This window comes from Macrosteles quadrilineatus, unplaced genomic scaffold (genome assembly GCF_028750875.1).
Source record: "Macrosteles quadrilineatus isolate MER2022 unplaced genomic scaffold, UCM_ALF_1.0 Scaffold_201__1_contigs__length_191814, whole genome shotgun sequence".
Lineage (NCBI taxonomy): Eukaryota > Metazoa > Arthropoda > Insecta > Hemiptera > Cicadellidae > Macrosteles > Macrosteles quadrilineatus.
Window position 1 is genome coordinate 85,394 of NW_026542794.1, and position 23,072 is coordinate 108,465.

Below are 23,072 nucleotides of genomic sequence, written 5' to 3' on the forward strand. Positions count from 1 at the left end.
GAACTTATCTTTAAAAATTTACAAAAAGGCTGCAGCTGTTTGTCCGGAACTACATTCAAATCGTTCCACCGAGCTGCAGCTGAAAAAGTAGTTCCAGTGGAACTGGAACTGGATTGTGGTTCCGCTTGGAACGGTGGAACGAGTTCCACTCTCGGAACGATGGATAAATGTAGTTCCAGCTGCAGCGACACATCTCTACACCTATCACTTCCACTTCACTGTCAGTCCCAACAACACATTACATTCATTACAACTCAGTGAGTAACAGTTCATTAGTCAACAAAGTCAATGCCAGGCAGCCAGAGCCAGTGTCAAGTAGTCAAGTCAAGTCAAATTTGGCATTAGGATTTAGGATAGGACTAGGGCCAGGGGGATTTAGGTTAGCTGAGCAAGGGTGGGTGGACACTGGCCAGATTCATTCAAGAAGAAGCATATAAGACGAAAACTTTAACTTACCTTTGGTTGTTTTAACAATAAGTTAACGTTTTAATAGCACTGATCTGTATACAACAGGTTGATTAAGTTTTTCAATAGTTTTATAAATTCTTTTAGGCCTAGGGCCTATAGCATAATATTCAAATAAGTAAGTTAATTGCACTCGGTACTAAAAGAAAAGTTATCCCTCAATGATCAAATCAAGTGCATTATTATTTTAATTTAGCCATGGGACAAAGTCTAAGCCAATTCACAGAAGAAGAGTTGCAAGATTATCAGGTAAGTGTACGTTTTGATGTGCAAAACTAAACAAATACCGTAGGTTTACTATGCTTGTCGCTTGTGTCAATTTAGCCATGGTTCAGTTCAAGGTCTTATTTTATTAACTTACTTACTATAGCTCAACTAAATTAGCTAAAATATAAAGAATCAAATTTTGAAAACGCTTCAGTCACAAAGACTAGTGCTTGCAACTACGCTCTGTAAGCTGTGAGATAAACATTTTGGTATTAGCTTCCTAGAAGTGGCCGGATAATCCGAGGGTTGGTAAAACCCGTGGCGAATATCAGGGTACTTATCTGCTGTAGGCCCTAGTAACAAACGAAATGAAGACACAAGAACTGACAAAATAAAATTGTATTATGATTCTTCTTTAATCTAATAAGCTATTTGATAACACATGAATTTTTATATGTAGCCACAAACAAGGGCTGTGCTACAATAAGGGCCATCTTGTTATTTAAGACTTAGGGTAAGTTTTTGTACTGGTCATTTCAAACAGTGTGTAAGTTACACATTTAAACACTTATTTAATACTATTTATTTACTTGCCGAGCATAAGTACGCGTCCGGTAACCTGACGTGGATTACACGTCCGGCAGTTACTGTCATAACTTACCTAACCAACCAAACCTAGGCTACTGATACAGTAGACTCCCTCTTATCCTGACACCTTTTAACTTAACCGGACAATTTTTATCAGCACATTGGTTTAACCGGACTAGATCGGCAGGAAGTGGGCGGTACTGAAACGACTGTTCTCTTGGGAAAGATTTGAGACCATTGATCACGTGTCTAAATACAATAGTCTCCTAAGTTTAAGTTGAATTTTACAGTAAACTGTCCTTTTTAAAAAATTTTGGGGACTTCGGTTTAACCAGAAAACTTGTTATCCGGACTGGCTTCGACTCCGAGGAGTCCGGATAGAGCGAGTCTACTGTAATGAAAAAATCGAATGAAGGTTAAATTCTGTTCATAAAATAAAATTATAAATGCCAAAAATTCTAACCAAAGATGTACAGTTAACCCTCCGAGTGTCCCTTGTTTTGGCCTTAATGTCTGCCTATTTTTTGCTCATTTACAAGGTTTTATTAAAACGGATCTGAGAAGCTTGAAAACAATGTTAATTATACTGTTCTATATACCATTTTGTTTGGAAAATCATGGGCTTCAATATTATACATAGAACATAAGGAACATTTGTTTCAAAAAAATGTTTTAGGTAAACAAAAAAATATTTTGGAAAATTTTCAAAAAAAAAAAGTTTGCGCTCAATGAAATTGTATAAATTATAGGCCTATAAATATTTGAAAATAGCCACTTTGTTCTAAATTTTATGAGGATTACAAATATATAATAATATAAGGAAGTAGATTTGCAAATAAATAAGTTATGGGCAAAAAACAGATTTCAGTACATAGTGTTTAGCTAAGAATGCATAGCCTAACCATAGCTAGGAATCTGGCTGATAATTTACATCAATATCACTACCTACTTCCTCAGGATCATCAACCAGCCCTTCAAAATCACTTAAATCTTCTTATAATGCACCACGTATATCACTACTTTTGATTTTTAACACTAAAACAATGATAAACGTAATAAAACACATCAGTCATCGGTCCGAGGATAACCAAGCTGTTTACAAATACGCACGTCAGCTGTCTGCTACAATATTTTTGGAACTAAAATGAATAGCGCTTAGAGACAGACCTCCGGAGAAAGCTCTGAATCTGTAAAATAAAACGATACCTAACTCGATCCAGTTCAATCCGATTTCGTCAGTCATAGAGCCTTTGCCGTAAACAGTGTTTGTGAGTCGCTGCAGCGACAAATAACACTCGGAGGGTTAAGAAGAAATGGCATTCAAAGCAAAATCTTTGACAAAAAGTTAAGGATACCGATTGGTATCGAACCAGGTACCTCTTGCATATCAGCCGAGCACTCTATCCACTACACCACAAACACCGATGGCAGTATATTGTATCGTTGTGGTAATGGCGTTCCGGACCCCCAGAACCCGGTGACATCACTACTGAACGCCTAATCCATGTCCGGTTACCGGACGCGTATATCCTCTATGTTATTTAATATGCCTTATTCATTATACAATATTTTTCAGGATTTGACATACTTTACAAAGAAAGAAGTATTGTAGTAAGTATCTAATTGTTATGTCTAGTCTATAAAATTGGAGATGTCCGTTGGTATATAAAATAAATAAATAAATAAATAATCTCAACGTGAGCTTGAACATTATATGTTTAGACTCGCTCACTTTAATAGAATTTTATTTAGGCCTGATCAAATTTGGTGTCAGCTTTCATACGATTAACCACACAAATTGATTGGATCGTTTGCTACAAAAAATATTAAACTCCAATTTTTTCATATTTTTAGTTGTTTGGTTGGTGTACCGGTACTACTAAGTTACCAGTATGGTTAACTTAGACCTAGAGAATTTACCAAATATTTATTCTCTAATTTTACATAGGCTATCTCTAATTTGGAAAAGTTCATTCAATGTTTTAAAGTGGTAGCTGAATCATGGTCTTGTTATTTTTTAACTTCATGTTGTTTCTTGTCTCAGGATTACTGTTTTAGATTATAAAAGGTATAATGTTACCTGGATCTGCCAAAGTAATCCAAATTGCTGTCTAACGACTACGCGTTTCGAAGCAGTATAAGCTTCATCTTCAGGTCGTCAAGAACACATTTCACTCAACCGAGGTCGTCAAATAAATATAATTTTTACACATACATGGACGGAGAATAGTTACTGTAGGCCTACGAACCGCGTGCGCGCACTTAGACACGTTTGTCATGACTGCGGCGGTGAGCGTTGGTCTCGTGAACTTTGTCCCTTGCCGGTCAGCTGTTCCTGGTTAGCTATTACAGTATCATACAATGCATTTGACTGGAAATTTAGTTTGTCGTTTAATAGATCATAACTATGGCTTTTTGTTGCTTTGTATATCTCGTACTCTTCTATGGCGTTCATGAAGCTTCCTTTTGTGCAGAAATGTAGGGGTGTCATAGGCCTATTTGTTTCAAAATTTGTATAGTTATGATTTTCATTAATGAGATGGGCTGCATAATTGGATTTTAAATGATTTTTTGCTTTTGGAAGGTGTTCTTTGAATCTGGTTTTGAAGGCACGGCCGGTTTGTCCTATATAAAAACTATTGCAATCATCACAAGATAATCTGTAAACTCCAGTTTTTTCCCCTGTTTCTAGATTATTACTGGACGAAGGATTTAGTAATCGTAGTTTGTTCGAAGTTCTAAACGCTACCCCGATGTTTTTCTTTTTTAATTCGTGTTTCAGTATATTCGGTAGCCTTGTACCATACTCTGATGTTACAAAGATTTTGTCAATTGTGCCACCTACTCTGTTAATATCGGCTTTTTCCTTTAATTGTTTTTTGACAAGTTTATCGATCATGGCGGGTTTAAACCCATTTCTTTGGGCAATGTTTTTTAACAAATATTTTTTAACATTTAAAGCTATTTAATAATTCCATCAGGCCCGGACTGGGACCATTTGGGGCCCTCAGCTACATGCTGGGAGGGGGCCTTTACCGGGGGAGTATTTTTTGTTAGATTTTTGTAAACAAGTTTTTTCTCTCACTATTTTGGAATTTTTTATAAGAAGGAAGACACTTTGCTAGGTTTATAATAATTATAATTTATAAATTATAATTTATAAAATACTAGGGTATTTACTTATATTAAGTCTATTATTTTTTATTAAAATCAACTTTATTATTTATTTACAACAATATAATACACACAATGTAGTGTCAATAAGTGTTATAACAGAGTTCAAATCAAAGTGTAGTATTATTCACACTAAATTTAATAAATTGTGTCAACATTATTTGTGTGGTAATAATAATCACTAAAAGATTTTAGGGATTTGAGAAATAATACTAACAAGACAAACACTGTATTAACTGTATTAACAGGGCCGCATTTAGCCAAACGGCGCCCCTAGGCCCACAAAACAGTTGCGCCCTCCCGGCCGTAATATTGGTCGGGAAACGTAAATAATGTCACGATCATTATCATTGAGTAGCATATACAAGGATAATCCGTTGATACTTTCAATAAATCAACTCCTTTAAAATGTATATATGCCCCTATAATACTATACCTCTAATGAGATTAACTGAACAATGATAAATACCTTCCCTCAGAAGATCCCAATCTTGTAAAATGTAGGAGTGGAACATTTACAATACCATACCATATTGTATTGTAAAAAATATAGGCCTATATGTACCGGTATCCACCAGTTTTAAGTAAATAATAATTGTTATGGTCAAAATTTTATTTGGATGGTGTGAAATAACTTGAAAAGTATGAGTTTTTAGTCATTTTTATTTAACATAAACAACACAAAATACGTTTATGATGAACAACATTCAAAATCAGAAATAATTCCATCACGATACATATAAATACCGGTGTGCAAATATAATTGATGAAAAAATTACACCTATTTCATTATCTCTAAGTGAAATACCGGCACAATTCGACATTTTTTACTAACTAAACATAAACAGAACAACACAACAGGTTAAGTAAACAGGAGAGAATAACATAGCTGACTTTTGGCAGTCGCTGCAGGGATGTCGTTGGGACAACAGCAAAACGAATCGAAATATCACACGAGTAAAAGCAGGTTATTCCCAACACGGCAGTACCAAACAAGGCAACCCTTATTTCTTCTTCATCTATTTGCTTACTAAACACGGCAAATTCAAACTACACTCGGTCTCGGACAGGCCCGCGCGTCAGTGGGCTGGCAGCAGGGCTACTGGTCTGACGCGTGGGTGCGTTCGTGGGATTCATTTAAGAAGTTGAATATTTTGCGCCCCCTAAAATTTGGCGCCCTAGGCCTGGGCCTAGTGGGCCTAATGGGAAATACGGTACTGTGTATTAACACTGTATCAGTAGGTCCACTTAACAACAAACCTGTTATCAGTATCACCAACACGAACTGGACACGAAAAAAGATCTTCAAAGTTTACAAGAAAGTAGGGATGGACGAGATTGGATTTTTAGTTTGAGACGAGACGAGACGAGATTTTTTATTTCTCATAAAATTTCGAGACGAGATCGAGACGGGATTTCCCTTCTCATACACAACGGGAAATGCACGTTCAAAATTTTTACCTGATTTTGTAACATTGTTAGATGACTGTTTAAATACAAAAATAATGATAATAGGCAAGAATATTTACAATCTTTTATTAAAAAACATCAGCATAACATTTTTTTATTAATCACGCCTAACTTATTAAAAATGCCTACGGTTAGGAAACATAGTGATATCAGTTAGGATAGAGTTCAACTTATCCTAAAATAAAATAAATCATAAAATAAAAGCAATATTAATTTTTATAAAATAGTTACTTGTTTTGACTTTTAATAAAACATTCCTCACACTGCTTACACTTAACAAAACTTCTCAAATGTTATTAAAGTAATATTATTAAAATAATTAAAGTAATATTTACATTTAAAGAATTAATTAAATAAGAACGCCTTCGCAAAGGAAACGCAACTACAACACGCTCCTGTATTGCGGGTATTGCATTAACTTTCTGCAGGCGTTTTTAATTTTTTTTTTTTTTTTTTTTTATTCTTGTCTTGATAAAAATCTCGGCCAATAAGAAATCTCGTCTCGTGTAACGAGATTTAAAATTTCCCGAAATTTCGAGACTTGACCATCCCTACAAGAAAGCCAAGAAGCCACTTTTGTTGGTTAGTCTATGGTTGTATTTACCATTAATAACCAAGTTATAAATTGTTGTTTGAATTCCAACTGCTTATATTTTGCCATGTAGTAGGCCTTCTTAAAGAACCCGATTAAATTATTCTGCTGAGTCTGACAAAATAGGCTACATCTTTAGTTAGGCTTAGGGCTTAGTAACCGAGATTTATTTTTTCTAACTAAAATAACAAACTTGAACAAATATGGCTACAAATTTAATATGTGAATGGAATGTCTTGTTGTATTAATAGTCAAAGCTATTATGTTCTTAATAAAAACATGAATTTAAAATATAATTGTCTTTCCAGTAGAGCAAACTATTGCCCTTTATCACAAATCTTTTTTGTAGGCAAGACGATGCAGTAGCTGGTTGACTGACACTGAATTGTTCATTGTGCAATACTATCTGTACTCTCTGAATTTTCTTGTGTTAAAAATTTTAACAGTTGGATTTATGTGCTAGCCGTGTTTCATGCGTTATTACTGCATTTTATATGCGGTAGTGTTAACAAAAATCTATGGTTGAATTTCATCAATTTATTTTCGCATTCGAATTATTCCTATCCACTTCTAGGTATCGGTAGCGGCATTGACTCTTGCCGATAAATTATTCTCGATACACATACTAATGTTCCAGAATTTGTGGCATTGAGAATCGACACATACCTACCGGAAAGATTCCAGTACCTTTTTCTTCTTTTCCTGTCTTTTTGCGCTGTCTTTATGCTGAATAATCAGCTAGAGCATCACTTTGCCGTTGTCTGCTTCTGCTAACCACAACATGCCACAACACAAGTCACCGCGCAGACGATGTATTACAATTACACTACAACAACGTAACTCTTCTTTCAATAGGCTACAGTATGTTGCATCATTGACTATATATCATAACTATATACCAAGCTATGGTTTATAGTCAATGGTTGTATGCCTTTATATAAACGGCAAGATACAAACTGTTGTTAAACACATTTATCTAGTTTGGAAAATGTAAACAAAACGTTACTAAAAACATTTGATAACTTCTTGTTATATAACCCTTGTTAGAAACCCCGGCAGAAGAGGGCCCCGAAGGAGTATAACAAGTATAACAACATTTTCTTGTAATTTTTAAGCAAGAAGGGGCCCCTTCGGGGCCCTCTTCTGCCGGGGGCCCTCCGCGATCGCGGACCTAGCCAGTCCGGGCCTAAATTCACCGCCAGTCCGGGCATAATAATTAACTTATCCTATAAGGCAATTTAAACTAACAATTTAACCTATTCGAACTAGGAATAGGTTTTAAATAAATCGGACCTGTACATCAGACTGAAAAAGGTGCAGTCCTCATATGTAGACACTGGTGTAAGACTATTTAATAGGCTGCCCAAAAATGCTCACTTAGTAACTTTCAATAAATTTATGAAAATAATAAGTGTTTGGTTAGCTGAAAATCTGTTCTACAATATTAATGAGTTCCGGTTTTAAGAAACTGATTGTAGCATGCTGTTCATGTTAGATTATTAGGCTTATAAACTCCTTTACCATGCTTGTTATTTATTCATTAAGATTTATATTCGCTAGATCTAGTTTTTTATCCAATCTGACACAATCTGCATGTATGAATTAGTCTATAGATTAGGTTTAATAACACCTCTGTACCTGTTATAGTTTTTACTGTTCCGTGATTTGAATTTATTATTTTGATCAAGAATTTTATAATTCATACTTTGTGCATGTTGTTTAGCTTGATCAGGCCCACTGTATTGTTATGTAGCCTATTTTACATTTTGCTCTATAGTATTTTTTTTTTAATGTTACTCAACACCTTAGTTCAACCTTTCATTGTAACCATTGCTTCCTTATTATGAATTATAATGTCTTCATCTGTCTTTATACTTGTAACAGAGTTCTGCATTTGCATGTATTGTTTTTGGTCATTGAATTTTATTGCATGTTGCATGACAAGATCTATTGTACAGTTGTATTTAATGATCAGCAAAGAATCTGAATCTGAATCTAACGTACTGATCCCTAATTGGCACTGGGTTTGAAATTCTACCTTATAATATCATAACCTCCTCTAGTACAAGGCCGGGGGGTTGGTGTGTGGCTACATCGCACCGGCCGGCCTATGGCCATGGCCTATTTGCCAAAGAAAACAAACCTGTAAACATAAACATTGCACAGATGTTCCATTATAAGTTATTAGTGCAACAAAACTGTTTCAGTAGGCCGATGCTACAGCATTGCTACTTTTATCTCGCCGCGGCCTTGTATTAAAGGAAGCTGTGATATTATAACCAAGCACACTTAATAACAACTAATTATCATTATATATAATTTCATATTTTGCACAATGTTGTTTTTTATATTTTCAGTGCTCACCAGAAATTCAAAGCACTTGCCCCTGAAAAAGTAGGACACAACAGGAATGCCAAGTTACCAATGGCCAAAGTTTTGCAATATCCAGAATTGAAAGTGAATCCCTTCGGCGACCGTATTTGTCGAGTGTTTAGTTCGAGTCATGATGGGGATTGTACTTTTGAAGACTTCCTGGACATGATGTCTGTGTTCAGTGATGCTGCGCCTAAAGCTGTAAAAGCTGAGCACGCTTTTAGAATTTTCGGTGAGTAAACAGTAAAAGCAATTGTCATGCAATAGAGATTGGGTTAAATACTTTTTTTCAAATATTATACTACTAGCGAGTAGAACGGGCAAACAGCTAGTAAAAAATAAAATGATATTTACTAACAAAGATTTACAGTTTACAATTTACAAATTACAGCACACTTAGAAATTTACCAGTACGATGTGATGGTTGTGATCAACCTATGAATCTTACACATGCTTTAAATTGTAAAAAAGGAGGATTGATCAAACATGGGCATGATCAACATCGAGACCACTGTGCTGCGATAGCAAATATGGCCTGGAAAGGGGTTGAAGTCGAGCCTATTATGAGAGAAGCTGGCCCTGCAAACAATGTGCCTGCTTTAAAAGCTGATTTTAAAGTTAATGATATTTGGGAGGCTGAGAAAATAGCGTTTTTTGATAATCGCATTATTAATGCTGACGCTCCCTCTTACGCCAACCAAGAATGGGGAACAATATCTCGAAACCATGCCGTTCAGAAACACAATAAATATGACAAAGCAGCCGAAGACATCAGAGGAAGCTTCACACCTTTAATATGTTCCACGGAAGGAGTCCCCCATAAAGAATATGAAGCGTTTCAGAGGAGAACAAGCGAAGCCCTGGCTGTAAAATGGAGAAAACCATACTCCCAAATTATCGGATGGTTGAGGATCCAAAGCCAGCATTCCATCATTCGAGCAGTTCCGCTTAGGCTACGGGGAACTAGACGAAAAATTCGAAGCATTCAATTTGAAGATGGTGCCGCAATTCCCCCATTGCTCTATTGAGCTTTCATTTTATTTTTTTTATACATCCCAAGTAGCTAGTATTTTAAAATTTAATGTTTTATTATGTAATATGCAAATTATCACATTTACAGTTTACAAAATTTATCGAATCCTAGATAAGGTGATTGTTTGTCTTAGAAAAAAACACATAGGTAACCAAGAAGTAATATGCTTAGGCCTATATGTGTACCCATCATACCATCATAGAAAATTAATTAAAATGTTTGTACAATACCTCAAAATTTATCACTGTTATGTCCAAAATAAAACTTTTACAGTTATTTAAGTTTTTAGATTCACAGTTATTCCTTCACGATATAATTGTATCATGTTTTTAGACTAATTTTGGGGACGCGGAAAGGTCGCCCCCGGAAACATCACCCCCCTACGTCATATTGACGTCAGAGACCGGGGGGTGATGTTTCCGGCCGCGGACACTCAATTTCAGTTGCAGCATGCACTCGTCGATATGACGAGTTATTTTTGAGTTTGCGTATTAATTAGATAATTATATTCACTTATCATATACAATTACCAGATTTTCTAATTAGAATTGATGTTAACCGGATACGTTAACCCCGATCGTTTTCAAAATGCACACCCCGGAAAGGTCCCCCCCTGCCATGATCTCCCCCGGTATACCTGCTGTAGGGCTTGGGCTCGTGACTCGAGCCAGCTATTGTTCACAAGGGTAGAGACTGTCCCATATTACCACCGCTCGACTGAACTCGCAAGAATGGGAAGGATTTGGTATTTTTACGCAAATGTTGTGGATATTAAGATAAATACAAATTAACACTTTGATATTGTGCTTTCTATTGACATTTCCCCTTAATTTTATACATCAAATGATGTATAAATTACATATAGTTTTTTTTTCCGTCAACGTATAAAATGTATTTGAAAAACGTGGAAATGAAATAACATGTTTATAGTAAGAGTGACAATTAAGTAAGGAATCAACTCGTATTAATATGAGCATGCTTCAACCACTCAACATCATAATAAAGTACACACTTGACAAACATATTTTCACATTTCCTAATTCTTAAATTGTAAACATTGAGCAATAAATGCTGTATATAATTTTTATACATTTAAATAATTGTCTGGATTTTATGGTAAAATAAATGCATTGAGAATATTCCTGATTTGATATTGGTGAAGGACTCTTTCCCGTAAAAAGAATTTAGAAAGTAAATATTGGTTAGTTTCTTCGGCAATAAACAGGAAAAAGCTCACACTGTTTACGTTTGCGTTGACAGAGAAGCAAGCAACAGTGTCACATTCACTTTATTTCATGATTTCACACTGCTGATATTAAATAACTAAATTGACATTGAAGTAGTACAGTTATTCCATGAACGGTCGTCCATTGTTTTGAAAGTTACACATTTAAATCTACCTGTAGTTCGCAGAATATTAATACGTATAACTTAAAAGTTTGCAAGAGAACATAATCCTAAGTATAGTATCCACTATTCTCAGAGTATTGATTTATGGAGTCGTCTGTAATTTGCAGACTATTAATTCGTAGAGTACAACTGTATTTATAGCGGGAAGTATTTTTTGTAAAATAGCTTAGACTTCCCCACTTCAGGTATCCCTCCCAAGAATACCTGAGCCAAATACGTTTGTTTAACATAGTCAAGGAAAAGTTTAGTTAGTTATTTACTAAAGTCAGTTTCATCTTTTTACCATAATTCGTACATTAACATAATTCATAATTATCAGTGTTATCTAGCCTATGTACTTAATTAATTTGGAAGGGGTTAATTTGTGAACAGAACGCCTCATTGAGTTTTAAACAGATTTTGAAAATGTTAATGTAATTTGTAAAAAGTATACTCTGAAGTTGCACTAACAATAAAATCAGCTCAAAATATGGTAGGGGATTTTCCCCAGTGTTTTCTAGAGACCTGCTACACCGGTTTACATTTTTATAACCCTCGAAATGTTGGTATATCGATATAGACTACACACATTCTACAAACATGACATAACTTTCATGGCATAAACTTATAGGCCTACTTACACAGATTTGATTTCAGACAAATCTTGATTTTACCCAAGGGTAGAAGTATTAGACATGTATAGTTCAAAACTGCAGATTTCCTGAATACGAAGATCCGTTACGGTAGGAAAAAACAACATTTAAAATTAAAACAGTATGCGGGCAATCACCGACGATCAATTTTAAGTAAACTACCACTTGTAACATAAAAAACGTCAATGACAGTTTGAAACCAGCTGTTAGTTAAAACAGCACTGAAACGACTTTAAATTATTAGCGTCGGCTGCTAGACTAAAAAAAATAAACTTAAAAAAATGAAATCATGGCATTGACATTACCTTCCTTAGAAAATTATATTTATTTCAACACAAAAATCACGAAATCGCGAAAGTGGTTGATTCAGAATCCTGAAATGAAAAAAAAAACTCTGTCACGTTTAAAAATATAATATATCACAATTAATTGCACACTCTAGTGGAAATCGATGAAACCCACCCATATGAATTCTTGCTTATCCGTTTACTTTTCCACTCTTTGCGTTTTTGTACATGCCAAGTCAAGTCTTAAAACATTACATTTAAAACAATTGTATTAAATCTTCCATAAATTACAAGAAACAGTGACTCATCCATTTTCCCCGATTCCGAATATTTGTGCGCAATCTTGGCGACTTATGTTCAGTCTCCAGCATTTTGGAGGTGTTCGCAATTCAGACACACCCGTTCCCATAGTCCGATTATGCTGGTTCACGAACTCGTTCTAATAAACTTAGGCTTACACGTTTGTAACATATCTCATCAAACTCGCAGCGTTATTGCCCGAGTTACCGCGCTCACGGTCACATATACAGGGTGTATTTATAAAGTCCCGCATGGGCTTAATATTTTCAAAACGGCAATAGATAAATCAATAAGATTTGGTACATAAACACCACACCTAAAAACAACGTTTTAAAGACTGTCAGTTTTCTGTCATATAATGGGGACATCCTGCAAGGAGTCAGAAGGAAATCTTAAATAAGAGCATAAGTTGATATTTACAGATAACCGTAGGCATATTCTACAACTTAGTAAAACGTTATTTTTTGTATTAAAGCCATTTTTCATTTAGGACAAAAATGATTTTTCTTTTTGCTTTCTTTATTTGTTGTGCTCTTGGTCTTTAATGTTTACCAGGTTTTTAATGATTTATTTGTTGCCAAAAACAATTTAAGAAAATATATTTAATTATTTACTTACATTATTTTTTACGTAGTTAAAATGACTAAATATTTGATTTGATAATTTGAAATATTATCTACATATTTTTCAACCTTTTCCCATATAAGAAGGTGTCCAAACACTACCAAATAGGTAAAGGTACTACAGTAGCAAAATGTGTATTTATAAAAAGAAATAAATACCCCCGCCGCAGCAAACCTGCGGACTAAGCGAATTTCCATTTGACTGATTTGATTTACACTGAAATGTCTACTTAAAAATATAACATTTATTCCCAATTTAAATAGAATTAGTTTAACAAGTACTTAGGTTTGCTGCATCAGGGAGGGTAAAACTGTTTTTTTTTTGTAAAATGTTAATAGTTAGTAAGAAATAAAAACGTTTTCCAAATTTGATCAAAATATGTTTATAAGCAAGCAAACTACAACAGGTTACTTATTCTCCATAAGAATAACATGGGAATTTTAAATTTACAATTTTTTTGAATTTTCTCCGTAACCATTAGGCGCATAATAACGCTTCAATATACTAAATTATTTGTTTTTTTAAGCTCTACAAAATGGTTTTGAACGAAATTGCTAAATTTTATGTTTTTTGGGTCAAAAATGGGAAGAACCTATTTTTACCCCATAAAACCCCCCGTAAATCCCCGTTCCCATGGTCCGATCATGCTGGATCGCGAACTCGTTCGAATAAACGTAGGTTTACACGTTTGTACCAAATTTAAACAAAATCGGATCATTTTTGCTCGAGTTATCGTGCTAACGGACACACACACACACACACACACACACACACACACACACACACACATATATATATATATACTAGCTGACCCGGCGAACTTCGTATCGCCTAAGTTATAGGTTTCCCCTAAGACAGACCGATGGAAAGAAAGTACCGTTACGTTTAATTTTCAAGATGATCTCGTTCGCATCGCTCAATCACGTCCTGGTTGAAGTTCGTTCGCTACGCTCACTCACCTTTGGGTTGGAGCTCGTTCGCTACGCTAACTCGCCTCCAGGTTGAAGTTCGTTCGCTACGCTCACTCACCTTTTGGTTGCAAATTAGCTGTTGTCATAAATGTAAAAGAAATAATAGTGCTGCACCCTGTTGGTAATCCTTGTAACTTTAATGCTATTGAACATCATAGAACAGAACCAACTTGTTTAATTGAAACAGCTGTTAAGATTCATTAATTCCATTTCTCATAAGGTTAACATGGGAAACTCCAGAGCCACTGGGGCGGAGCCCTTTTAAGAATTTCGAAACGGGAAATAGTTTACGTCCGATTCGCATACCTACAGAATTTACACACCAAATTTCATAACGATCGGTGAAGTCGTTCCGGAGGAGTTTGCAGACAAACACTGTGACACGAGAATTTTATATATTAGATATATGTATTTGAACGGGTGGTGTTTTTGGCCTCTAGGGACCTCAAAACGAAAAAAAAATCGGTCCTGCGTCCAGGTCTTACCATGAGTACTACGGTAATAGCTTATTCCCTATATGGGAAATTCGCTAAAATAAGAATAAGAAACGAAACACTTAAATTTAAAGTGTGTAACACAACAAAATTTATCTTTATGCTTTTTTCTTCTTTTTGTGCTCTTGATTTTGATTTTGATATATTTTATTGTTTTAAATTATATTGTAAATGAAGTTTGTACCGGTACTGTATAAATTCCTTGTGTATAAAAAAGCTACACAGATCATCTCACAACATTCTACACTCATATTTGGGTTAAAATACGCACCTAGGTGGCGTCCCCATATCAATTGATATTGATATTGATATATATTGAACTAATGTTATTTAAATAGGGAATAAATGTGATATTTTTACAGAGACATTTTAGCGTAAATCCAATCAGGCAAGTGGAAATTCGCTTAGTCTGCAGGTTTTCTGTGTCGGGGGTATTTTTAATTATAATTGGCACTTTATGATACATTAATTGGAGTATATACGAATGTTACTATCGTTTAAGCGATGTAATACAAGTTTACAGCTCAACATTTCAAATTTTGATACATATTAAAAATTTGAACTCACGTATATTTTCCCCTTAGTAATTATGAAACATAATTTTGCAAACTTCAGTAGCAAAAAGGTTTTCTAAACATATACATCTTATAACAAAACTAATTTATTGGTATATCAACACTGATTGCAAGTCCTCTTCTCGATTTAAAGTGATTCTGATATTTTGATTATACTTTCATTATATTTTGACTCTATATTCCAGTGATATGAAACTAGCCTAGGCTGTATCTGAATAAAGGTACTTTTTGGCATAACCTTTAGAATAGTATCATTTACATATTTGTAATTACTAAAAATTAATTATTTCGATAAGTTTAAGGGATTAATCCCCTAAAAGATATTATTATGTTTATTCTTATTTAATAATCTGTTTCTAATTTTCAAATTATTAATTAAATCGGGGCCAAACCTAAAGCATTGCGATTCATTTTTAATACATTTAGAAATTATTCTATTTTTAACAAATGTGTTGCTTAACAATTACCATAGGGTGTAAGGTAAGTTTACTGATGTTGATAAGTATAACTGCCATTTAATGCAACAAAGAAAATGTAACTTTACGCATTATCGTTGGTTATGAATTAAGTATAAAAGAATAATTTTTTAAAGTCAATCTTTGCTCGCATTATTTAGTTGTCTTAGAAGTTCATACACATCTAAATCTACTGATTGATATTCCACCACAGCGTCTGCAATTTTCTTCTGTGGAAAAGCTGTTGTCCAAGCGACAATAATAATGAACGAGCGGCCGACCCTCAGAACAATGGACTGAGGAGGACGGGCAGCAGGTAGGCTGCCGAGCAGCCCAGCCCTACTAGGGGTAGCGTTTCAGGGGGGGACGATTCCGGGGTGTACATTTGCCGGGGAAGACCTTTCCGTTTCTACTTGTTTGAATTAAAATTAATAACATAATTAGTTCATATCAACTAGATTTTGATAAATTACTTGTCAAGCCCTTGGGGGGGAACGATTCCGGTCGCGGACATAGATTTTATACCAGCTGGTTGTCTGGTTTCGTGACGTCACGTTTAGCCTGGGGGGTGATGTTTCCGGGGGCGACCATTCCGGCGACCCCTAATTTTTACTGTCTTAATTTGAAGATTTTCAAAATGGCAAAACCACAAACTTCCAGAACCAAATTTAAAAAGTTGTAAGAGCGTACTAGAGGGCTAAACCGTCCGGACCCTGACGCGTGAGAGTTTGAGTGTATGACTGTGTATGTAGTAATTAGGGTCGCCTAATCCTATAGAGTCCATCTGGCCTCTGCCAGAGTATGGTAGGATGTTGCTCAGTCTACACAATAATATTAAAAATGTATACCTAATAATAAAAAAAAAAAAATTATAGCATTCTATTATTATTTATTAAGGTGGTTGCAAGAATTCCGAGGTGGTGGTGGGTGGCTAGACCATAAAGTTTGGGGTTTGCTGTTCTAGACCTGGATAAATCATTATAGGCCAACACTATCCAGAACATTCTGGAATGGTTGGAATTATTGCAAAAAATATATAAAATCCAAGCACAGTGTTAAAAAATCTGGAATATTCTTTCTACGTGATTCTGGACCAACTACCATTGTGTATTTTCATAGCTCATTTTGAAAGTGTAAAACATCCTTGAGCATTCCAGTACACAAATATATTATATATAGTGGCGTTCCCATATTAAATAATTGATAATTGATGTACAAATGTATCTGACCACTTTACTTTTTGTATTTGTTCACCTAACTCTTTTTGATATGATTTTTAAGATTTTGACGGAGACGACATGTTGGGAGTGTCAGACCTGAGGCATGTGATAGATCGGTTGACTGGGCCACAGCGACTGTCTGAAGTGGATGTCCAGATACTCATACAGAACATTTTGGACGAAGCGGACCTCGATGATGATGGAGCCCTGTCATTTGCTGAGTTTGAGCACATTGTGGACAAGTCTCCTGACTTTGCCAAGTATGCACTGAATCAGGATATTTGAGTTTATAGTACTCTCAGGGACAGGGGCAGATTTAATGGGTGGTGTCTTATAATCACTTTTAATAAACATTTTGCGGTCTTACTAGAGGGTCACTGAACAGAACATGCATACATAAATTTAATTTCAAGACGTTCTAAACTTCTAAGTCTTACATTGTTATCATATCACATAAAAAGTTAAAAATGCTTAGTTTTACCTTTTTACCATGAAGATTAGAAGTTACCTTGGCTATAAATAAGTTATAGACTACAACAATCTAAAAATGTTCTTAACTATTAAAGTCATGGTTTCAGATTCAAGTAATTTTCCTCACCTTAACAGATGAACTAACTGTACATAGATTAAAGAATTAATATTCATTTTTTCATATTTTTTATATGAGTTGCCTCCAGATTATCAAGATACACCAAGTGGTTTAAAATGCCTGTATGGTTGGTAATCGTCGCTTCCTCTAAAGGTAGTCACAATTCACCAATATTTTCAAACATCGAAACATTAAAAACATAACTTGCATGACTAGATTTAACGACGCGGCCGGCAAGAGTTTGTAAAATGTGACAACTTAGAAGAAGCGACAATGTCCTTGTAAAGTTTTAAACGATGGCTCCTTTGTGAGCTGAAACTAGTTGCCACAGCAACCATTTGGATTACCAACAATACATGTATTAAGGAACGCCCCGCCAAGTCCCCCAGCGGTACACAGCTGCTGCAGTGTATATATACATGACGTGATAAAGTGGTTTTTTCACTCGTCTATAGCTCTGAAGAAACAAAAGCTATTAAAATAATTGTCCATCTATTGGATAGGGGCACTCATTCTCAACAAAATTAAAAAAAGAATTTAAAAAACGGTTGTGTTTGAGCCAAGAAAAACTAGTTTGAAAATTCACAAATTTTCCGTGTTCTCCTTCTCCTCCTTCTCCTTGAATGTTGACGGACCTACAGCCCAAACCACTGGCTCAATTTTAATGTTCTTTATGTTGTTTGAAAGCCCTTAACGTGTAGATGTGCCTTTTGAGGGTCTCAAGTCGGTGAGTTGACCCATAAACCCTTCGCAAGCCCTCAAAGTACGATTTTGGCCCATTTAAATAACATGGGATTAAAATCAAAACAAAAGAAGGACCAGCTGCGATTACATCTCAATTATTTTCAATGTTAGAGAAATTCATAGGAACAGCTGAAAAAATATTTTAAAACTTTTATAAAGTACTAGCTGTACCCGCGGGCTTTGCCCCGTTTAACTTCTTAATGTTCAAGATGATCTCGTTCGCATGGCTCAATCACGTCCTGGTTGAAGTTCGTTCGCTACGCTCACTCACCTTTAGGTTGGAGCTCGTTCGCTGCGCTCACTTGCCTTCAGGTTAGCTCGTTCGCTACGCTAACTCGTCTCCAGGTTAAAGTTTGTTCGCTACGCTCACTCACCTTTTGGTTGCAAATTAGCTGTTGTCATAAATTAAATAATAGTGCTGCACCCTGTTGGTAATCCTTGTAACTTTAATGCTATTGAACATCATAGAACAGAACCAACTTGTTTAATTGAAACAGCTGTTAAGATTCATTAATTCCTTTTAAATATGAAAAATCATAAGGCTAACATGGGAAACTCCAGAGCCACTGGGGCGGAGCCCGAGAGTCCGATCAGAATAAAAACACCTTAGTTTTCCTATTTAATGCCTAAAGAATCAATGTACCAAATTTCAGCCTCCTAGGTAAATGGGAAGTGGGAGAATTAGTGATGAGTGGGTGTGTCAGTGAGGGCTTTGCCTTTTATAAGTATAGATTTTTTTCAGGTATACCGAATGATTTGAACTACTTACTATATAAAATTACTTAGAGCAGTGATATTCCCCGATACTTTCCATTGAAAAATGCAGTGTACCGATGGTACACTGGTACAGCAGCTCGTCATTTTTAACAGTTTAATACTACTTATCAAAACATATGAAACCTAGGAACTAGAAACTTAGTACTAGGACTTAGGTTTGTTTTATGTTTTGATACACTAAAACAAATCAAACGATCGGGAAATTCACTCTACGTATGTTAAACAAGCAATTAGAAAGTGATATGTAAATTTAGGATAAATGAGTTTTTCAATATTTGATTGCCTTATGCTATTTCTAACAATCCTAATCTGTTTGATTACATTTTAACTTCTCTAATAAGGGCTCAATTTACACTAGTCTTTAGATATACGGGTTTAATTATCAGAACACTTATGTAACACCAACGCATTTTATGTTGTTCAAGATGACCATTGATGAAATTTGAAACTGATATTAAAAATAAACAAAATCTAACAAAAAACCACTAAGTGGTAACACTTTCCCCGCCAAGTCAGCAATCCAAAAAAGATAATAAATCATTACTTTTTCCGCCAAGAAAAACAATGCAATGTATGTAAGTTTGGCAACTTGGCGGCAGACTTTTGCTCGATCATTTTAAAAAATACCTTAAAACTAGTTTCATTGAGCAAGTATCTCCCCCATTAGTACATTGCTATGTGAGAGCTTATTTTACAAAATTTGACCTTATTTGTGCCACATTTCATAAAATCATAATAGTGATGGTTTTATATTTACTGATTACCTCAAAATTATTATACTTAGTTGGACTAATTAATTAGAGAAATTGATTTGTACAATTATCCACAAACGTAACTTTAATGAAAAAAACCAAGCAAAAGTCTGCCGCCAAGTTGCCAAACTTACATACATTACATTGTTTTTCATGGCGGAAAAAGTAATGATTTATTATCTTTTTTGGATTGCTGACTTGGCGGGGAAAGTGTTACCACCTTGTGGTTTTTTGTTAGATTTTAAACTACTTATTGTTATTATTTTTTTCATAGTTTATTTACTATTAATGTGTAGTATTTAAAGCTGAATTTGAATTTGCCAAAAAATGTAGCCATTATTAGGTTTAACCAATTATTTGTTATTAATTTGAATGCTGAGTGAATGAAGAATGGAGTGAGATGAGCTTACGTAGCTTATTATTATGAGAATATAATATGTAGAACTTACACATATTTTTGAGTGATACAAGTATTGGTGCTTCATTATTTTTTTAATACTGCCTTTAAATAAAATAATCTTTTTGCTTGCGTGATGAACCATACTTTTTGTTATATTGCAACACCATTTAACAAACTAAGTTAATCTGTATAAAGGATATCCTCTCAAAACAACTTCCAACTTGTTTACAATTTTGCTAATGCAAACAAGCAGCTGTTTGGTAATGATGATTCAATTAATTGGTCTATTTGATTGTGTTAATGTACATTATACTATCGATTTGTCAAACAATTGACAATAATGGACCAATACCAAAAATTTTTCTGGATTGTCAACTGATTAAATATATAAATAACCAATATATAATTTCAATATATAATTTTGATTCATGCGAATGTTTATAATCAAATTTGACAACTGAGTTTATATTGGCTGACTTTTTCTCCATATGGAGTAAAAAAACTACACCTGTAACATATTTAAACAGCTGTTTTTGTTGCAGTAAGATGTAATAGTATATTTCGTACTTAGGGCCGAAAATGAGGTTTTGCAGGCTCGAGATAGCTCTTAAGCTCGAGACGAAGTCGAGAACTTAAAACGATCGAGAGCTGCAAAACCATATCGGTCCGTGGTACAAACGCTATTTTTCACCACACTATACCCTATTAACACAATAGTGGTGAATACACCACAATAATAATGCACACTGATAGTCAACACAACTACAACTTTAATGTTATGTCGTGAAGAAATAATTTGAGGAATCAGCAAAAATAATAATAAATGGTTGCTAGGCAGCGATGACAATAAAACAATTCTATTGCAATGCTAGGGATACTGATTGTGTATTTAATATGCATTCATGTTTGAAGAAAGTAAGTGGGCAGCTGATTTTGCGGCCCTAGGGATGTAAAAACCTGCTCGGTCCCCAAATGACCATGACAGCTGGCAAGGCCAGCAAAACGTAACTTTCAGCCAACAATTAACTTATGTAAAACAGATAAAAACATCATAGTGTGGTGAAAAGTGATATTAGTTTCACAACATTTTTCTTTGACTAAAATTGTGCTGTTTGTTTCAGTGTTTTTCGCATCCAACTTTGAGCAATTATTGTGAAGACATCACATGAATTTTTCATTCAACGCTTTATTTGCCAATCCATTCTAGTCTGAAGATGTGCTAATCAGGTACCTAATAGATGTTTTTGTATGTTAAATACATTTTGTTGCTTTAGTGATCATCTCAACATCATAATTATTATTAATTTTTACTAACCTAAATTAACAATGCCTTTATATTTATTTATTGTTGTTATACTTATGGAGAAAAGTCAATAAATTTTATACCATGTCTAAAATTTGTGTTTTGGTATTTTTCCTCAGATATGTAGTGTTGCCTTTGAAGGCATGTAATAATAATAACTGCTCACTTAGTCCAAGTTTCTTCAATTACTCACTTCAATGATTAACATAGGATAGGCCACTTGGTTGCGAGTTCACAATAGCGTGCTTTTAATAAATATTAGTTTAATTTTACAATAACTATAAATTATGGTAGAATACAAACTATTTACCAAAAAGAGTATTTGAGTACTGGGCACGAATCAAGCTTTAGAAGAAAACTACATCGCTTCTTGCTTTTCAAGAAGAAGAGTTGAGCTTTTTAATGAGTTTTCTGGAAACATTTATACGTGTACAGTATGGTAGAATCAACGCACGATCCTAGGTTGTTTTAAAACTAATACTGTCAATTGACCTAAATATACTGAAATACAGTTGTTAATGTTGTTATAACTGAGAAGAGAAGTATAAATAGCTTGGTTTGGATAGGTACCATAACGCTCCTTTCACTTTATACGGTTTCCGCCATCCGGTTGAAACAAACTATTTTACGTCGTATCTAAGTTTCTTTCACATTATACGGTTTTTTACTGTACGGATAGATAATTGTGTTTACAAAATCATGATGAACATAAACAGTGTAGGCCTACAATTGACATATCAGATTGTATATGATAATCATTGCAACAGCTGATCTATTTGCACTGGCTGGTGGGCTCCCGTTCCATAACCATGCAGTATGTAAGCTTTGCATTTCACTACACGCGTCACTGACGCACGGCGCACCAACCGTCAGGTTCAGTGGCAGTGGACGGCTGCAAAACAGCACTGTTTTCTGCGGTCGCCGTAATCGTGTAGTGTGAAAGTCTCATGTTGTTCTTTACACTTCTAACAAAAATTACCCATACAGTTTTTAACAGTAGAGCAAAAACCGTATAGTGTATACCCTACTGAAAGAGCAAGACTAAAATGTATATGAAATGACAAGGACAGCTTCCCAGATCTGAAGAATCATTACAAAAGCATTTTTTTAAGGTTAGGGTGTGAAGACAGATCTTTTTTGTTTGTATATTTATTTACTGTTGCATTATATGTAGTAACAAAATCATAAGCATAAAGTTAACAAATAAACTGAGAAGATAACATGGAACGTTTTACTTTCCAAAATATAAATACAGCCATTTTTTCTTATTAAATAGTAGGCCTAGAAAACAGGGTTCCTTTGACAGCGATGACAAATAAGTAAGTTATGACAGTCAAAAATCATGTTTCTTAGTACATCCATACAATTTTGGGAAATTTGACATTTGAAGATGGCAGACAGGGAACAATACTAGAAGCAGGCATTACTGATTCTGATTATAAACATAGGTTTTGGATTTTTTAAGAGTTTACTGGTAAAAAAGTAGTAATTACAACAAATTATTTAATCAAATATAATTTATGCCATAGATGAGGTTTTTGAACATAAATGAAAATTGCATTGAATATGTAACCGAAATTTAACAGTGTTGTAAGTGTATTGAAAGTGTAAAAATTAAGTATTTGTATCTGGAACTA

The 23,072-nt window shown here is 34.6% G+C and overlaps 1 protein-coding gene across 1 annotated transcript; it reads left to right on the forward strand.

Moving 5' to 3' along the window:
- Positions 1-236: 236 nt before the first annotated feature.
- LOC128982222 (calcium and integrin-binding protein 1-like) lies at positions 237-21,523 on the forward strand. Its single transcript, XM_054401290.1, has 5 exons — positions 237-714; positions 2,837-2,871; positions 8,854-9,101; positions 16,932-17,130; positions 21,254-21,523. Exons 1-5 carry the CDS (start codon positions 664-666, stop codon positions 21,273-21,275), a joined length of 555 nt encoding a protein of 184 aa, XP_054257265.1. The 5' UTR covers positions 237-663; the 3' UTR covers positions 21,276-21,523.
- Positions 21,524-23,072: the final 1,549 nt, after the last annotated feature.

Coding starts and splice junctions, on each gene's coding strand:
- LOC128982222 (XM_054401290.1), top strand. CDS start 664: ATGGGACAAAGTCTAAGCCAATTCACAGAAGAAGAGTTGCAAGATTAT. Junction 715..2,836: donor AAGAGTTGCAAGATTATCAG/GTAAGTGTACGT, acceptor AATATTTTTCAG/GATTTGACATACTTTACAAA. Junction 17,131..21,253: donor AAGTCTCCTGACTTTGCCAA/GTATGCACTGAA, acceptor TGTTTGTTTCAG/TGTTTTTCGCATCCAACTTT.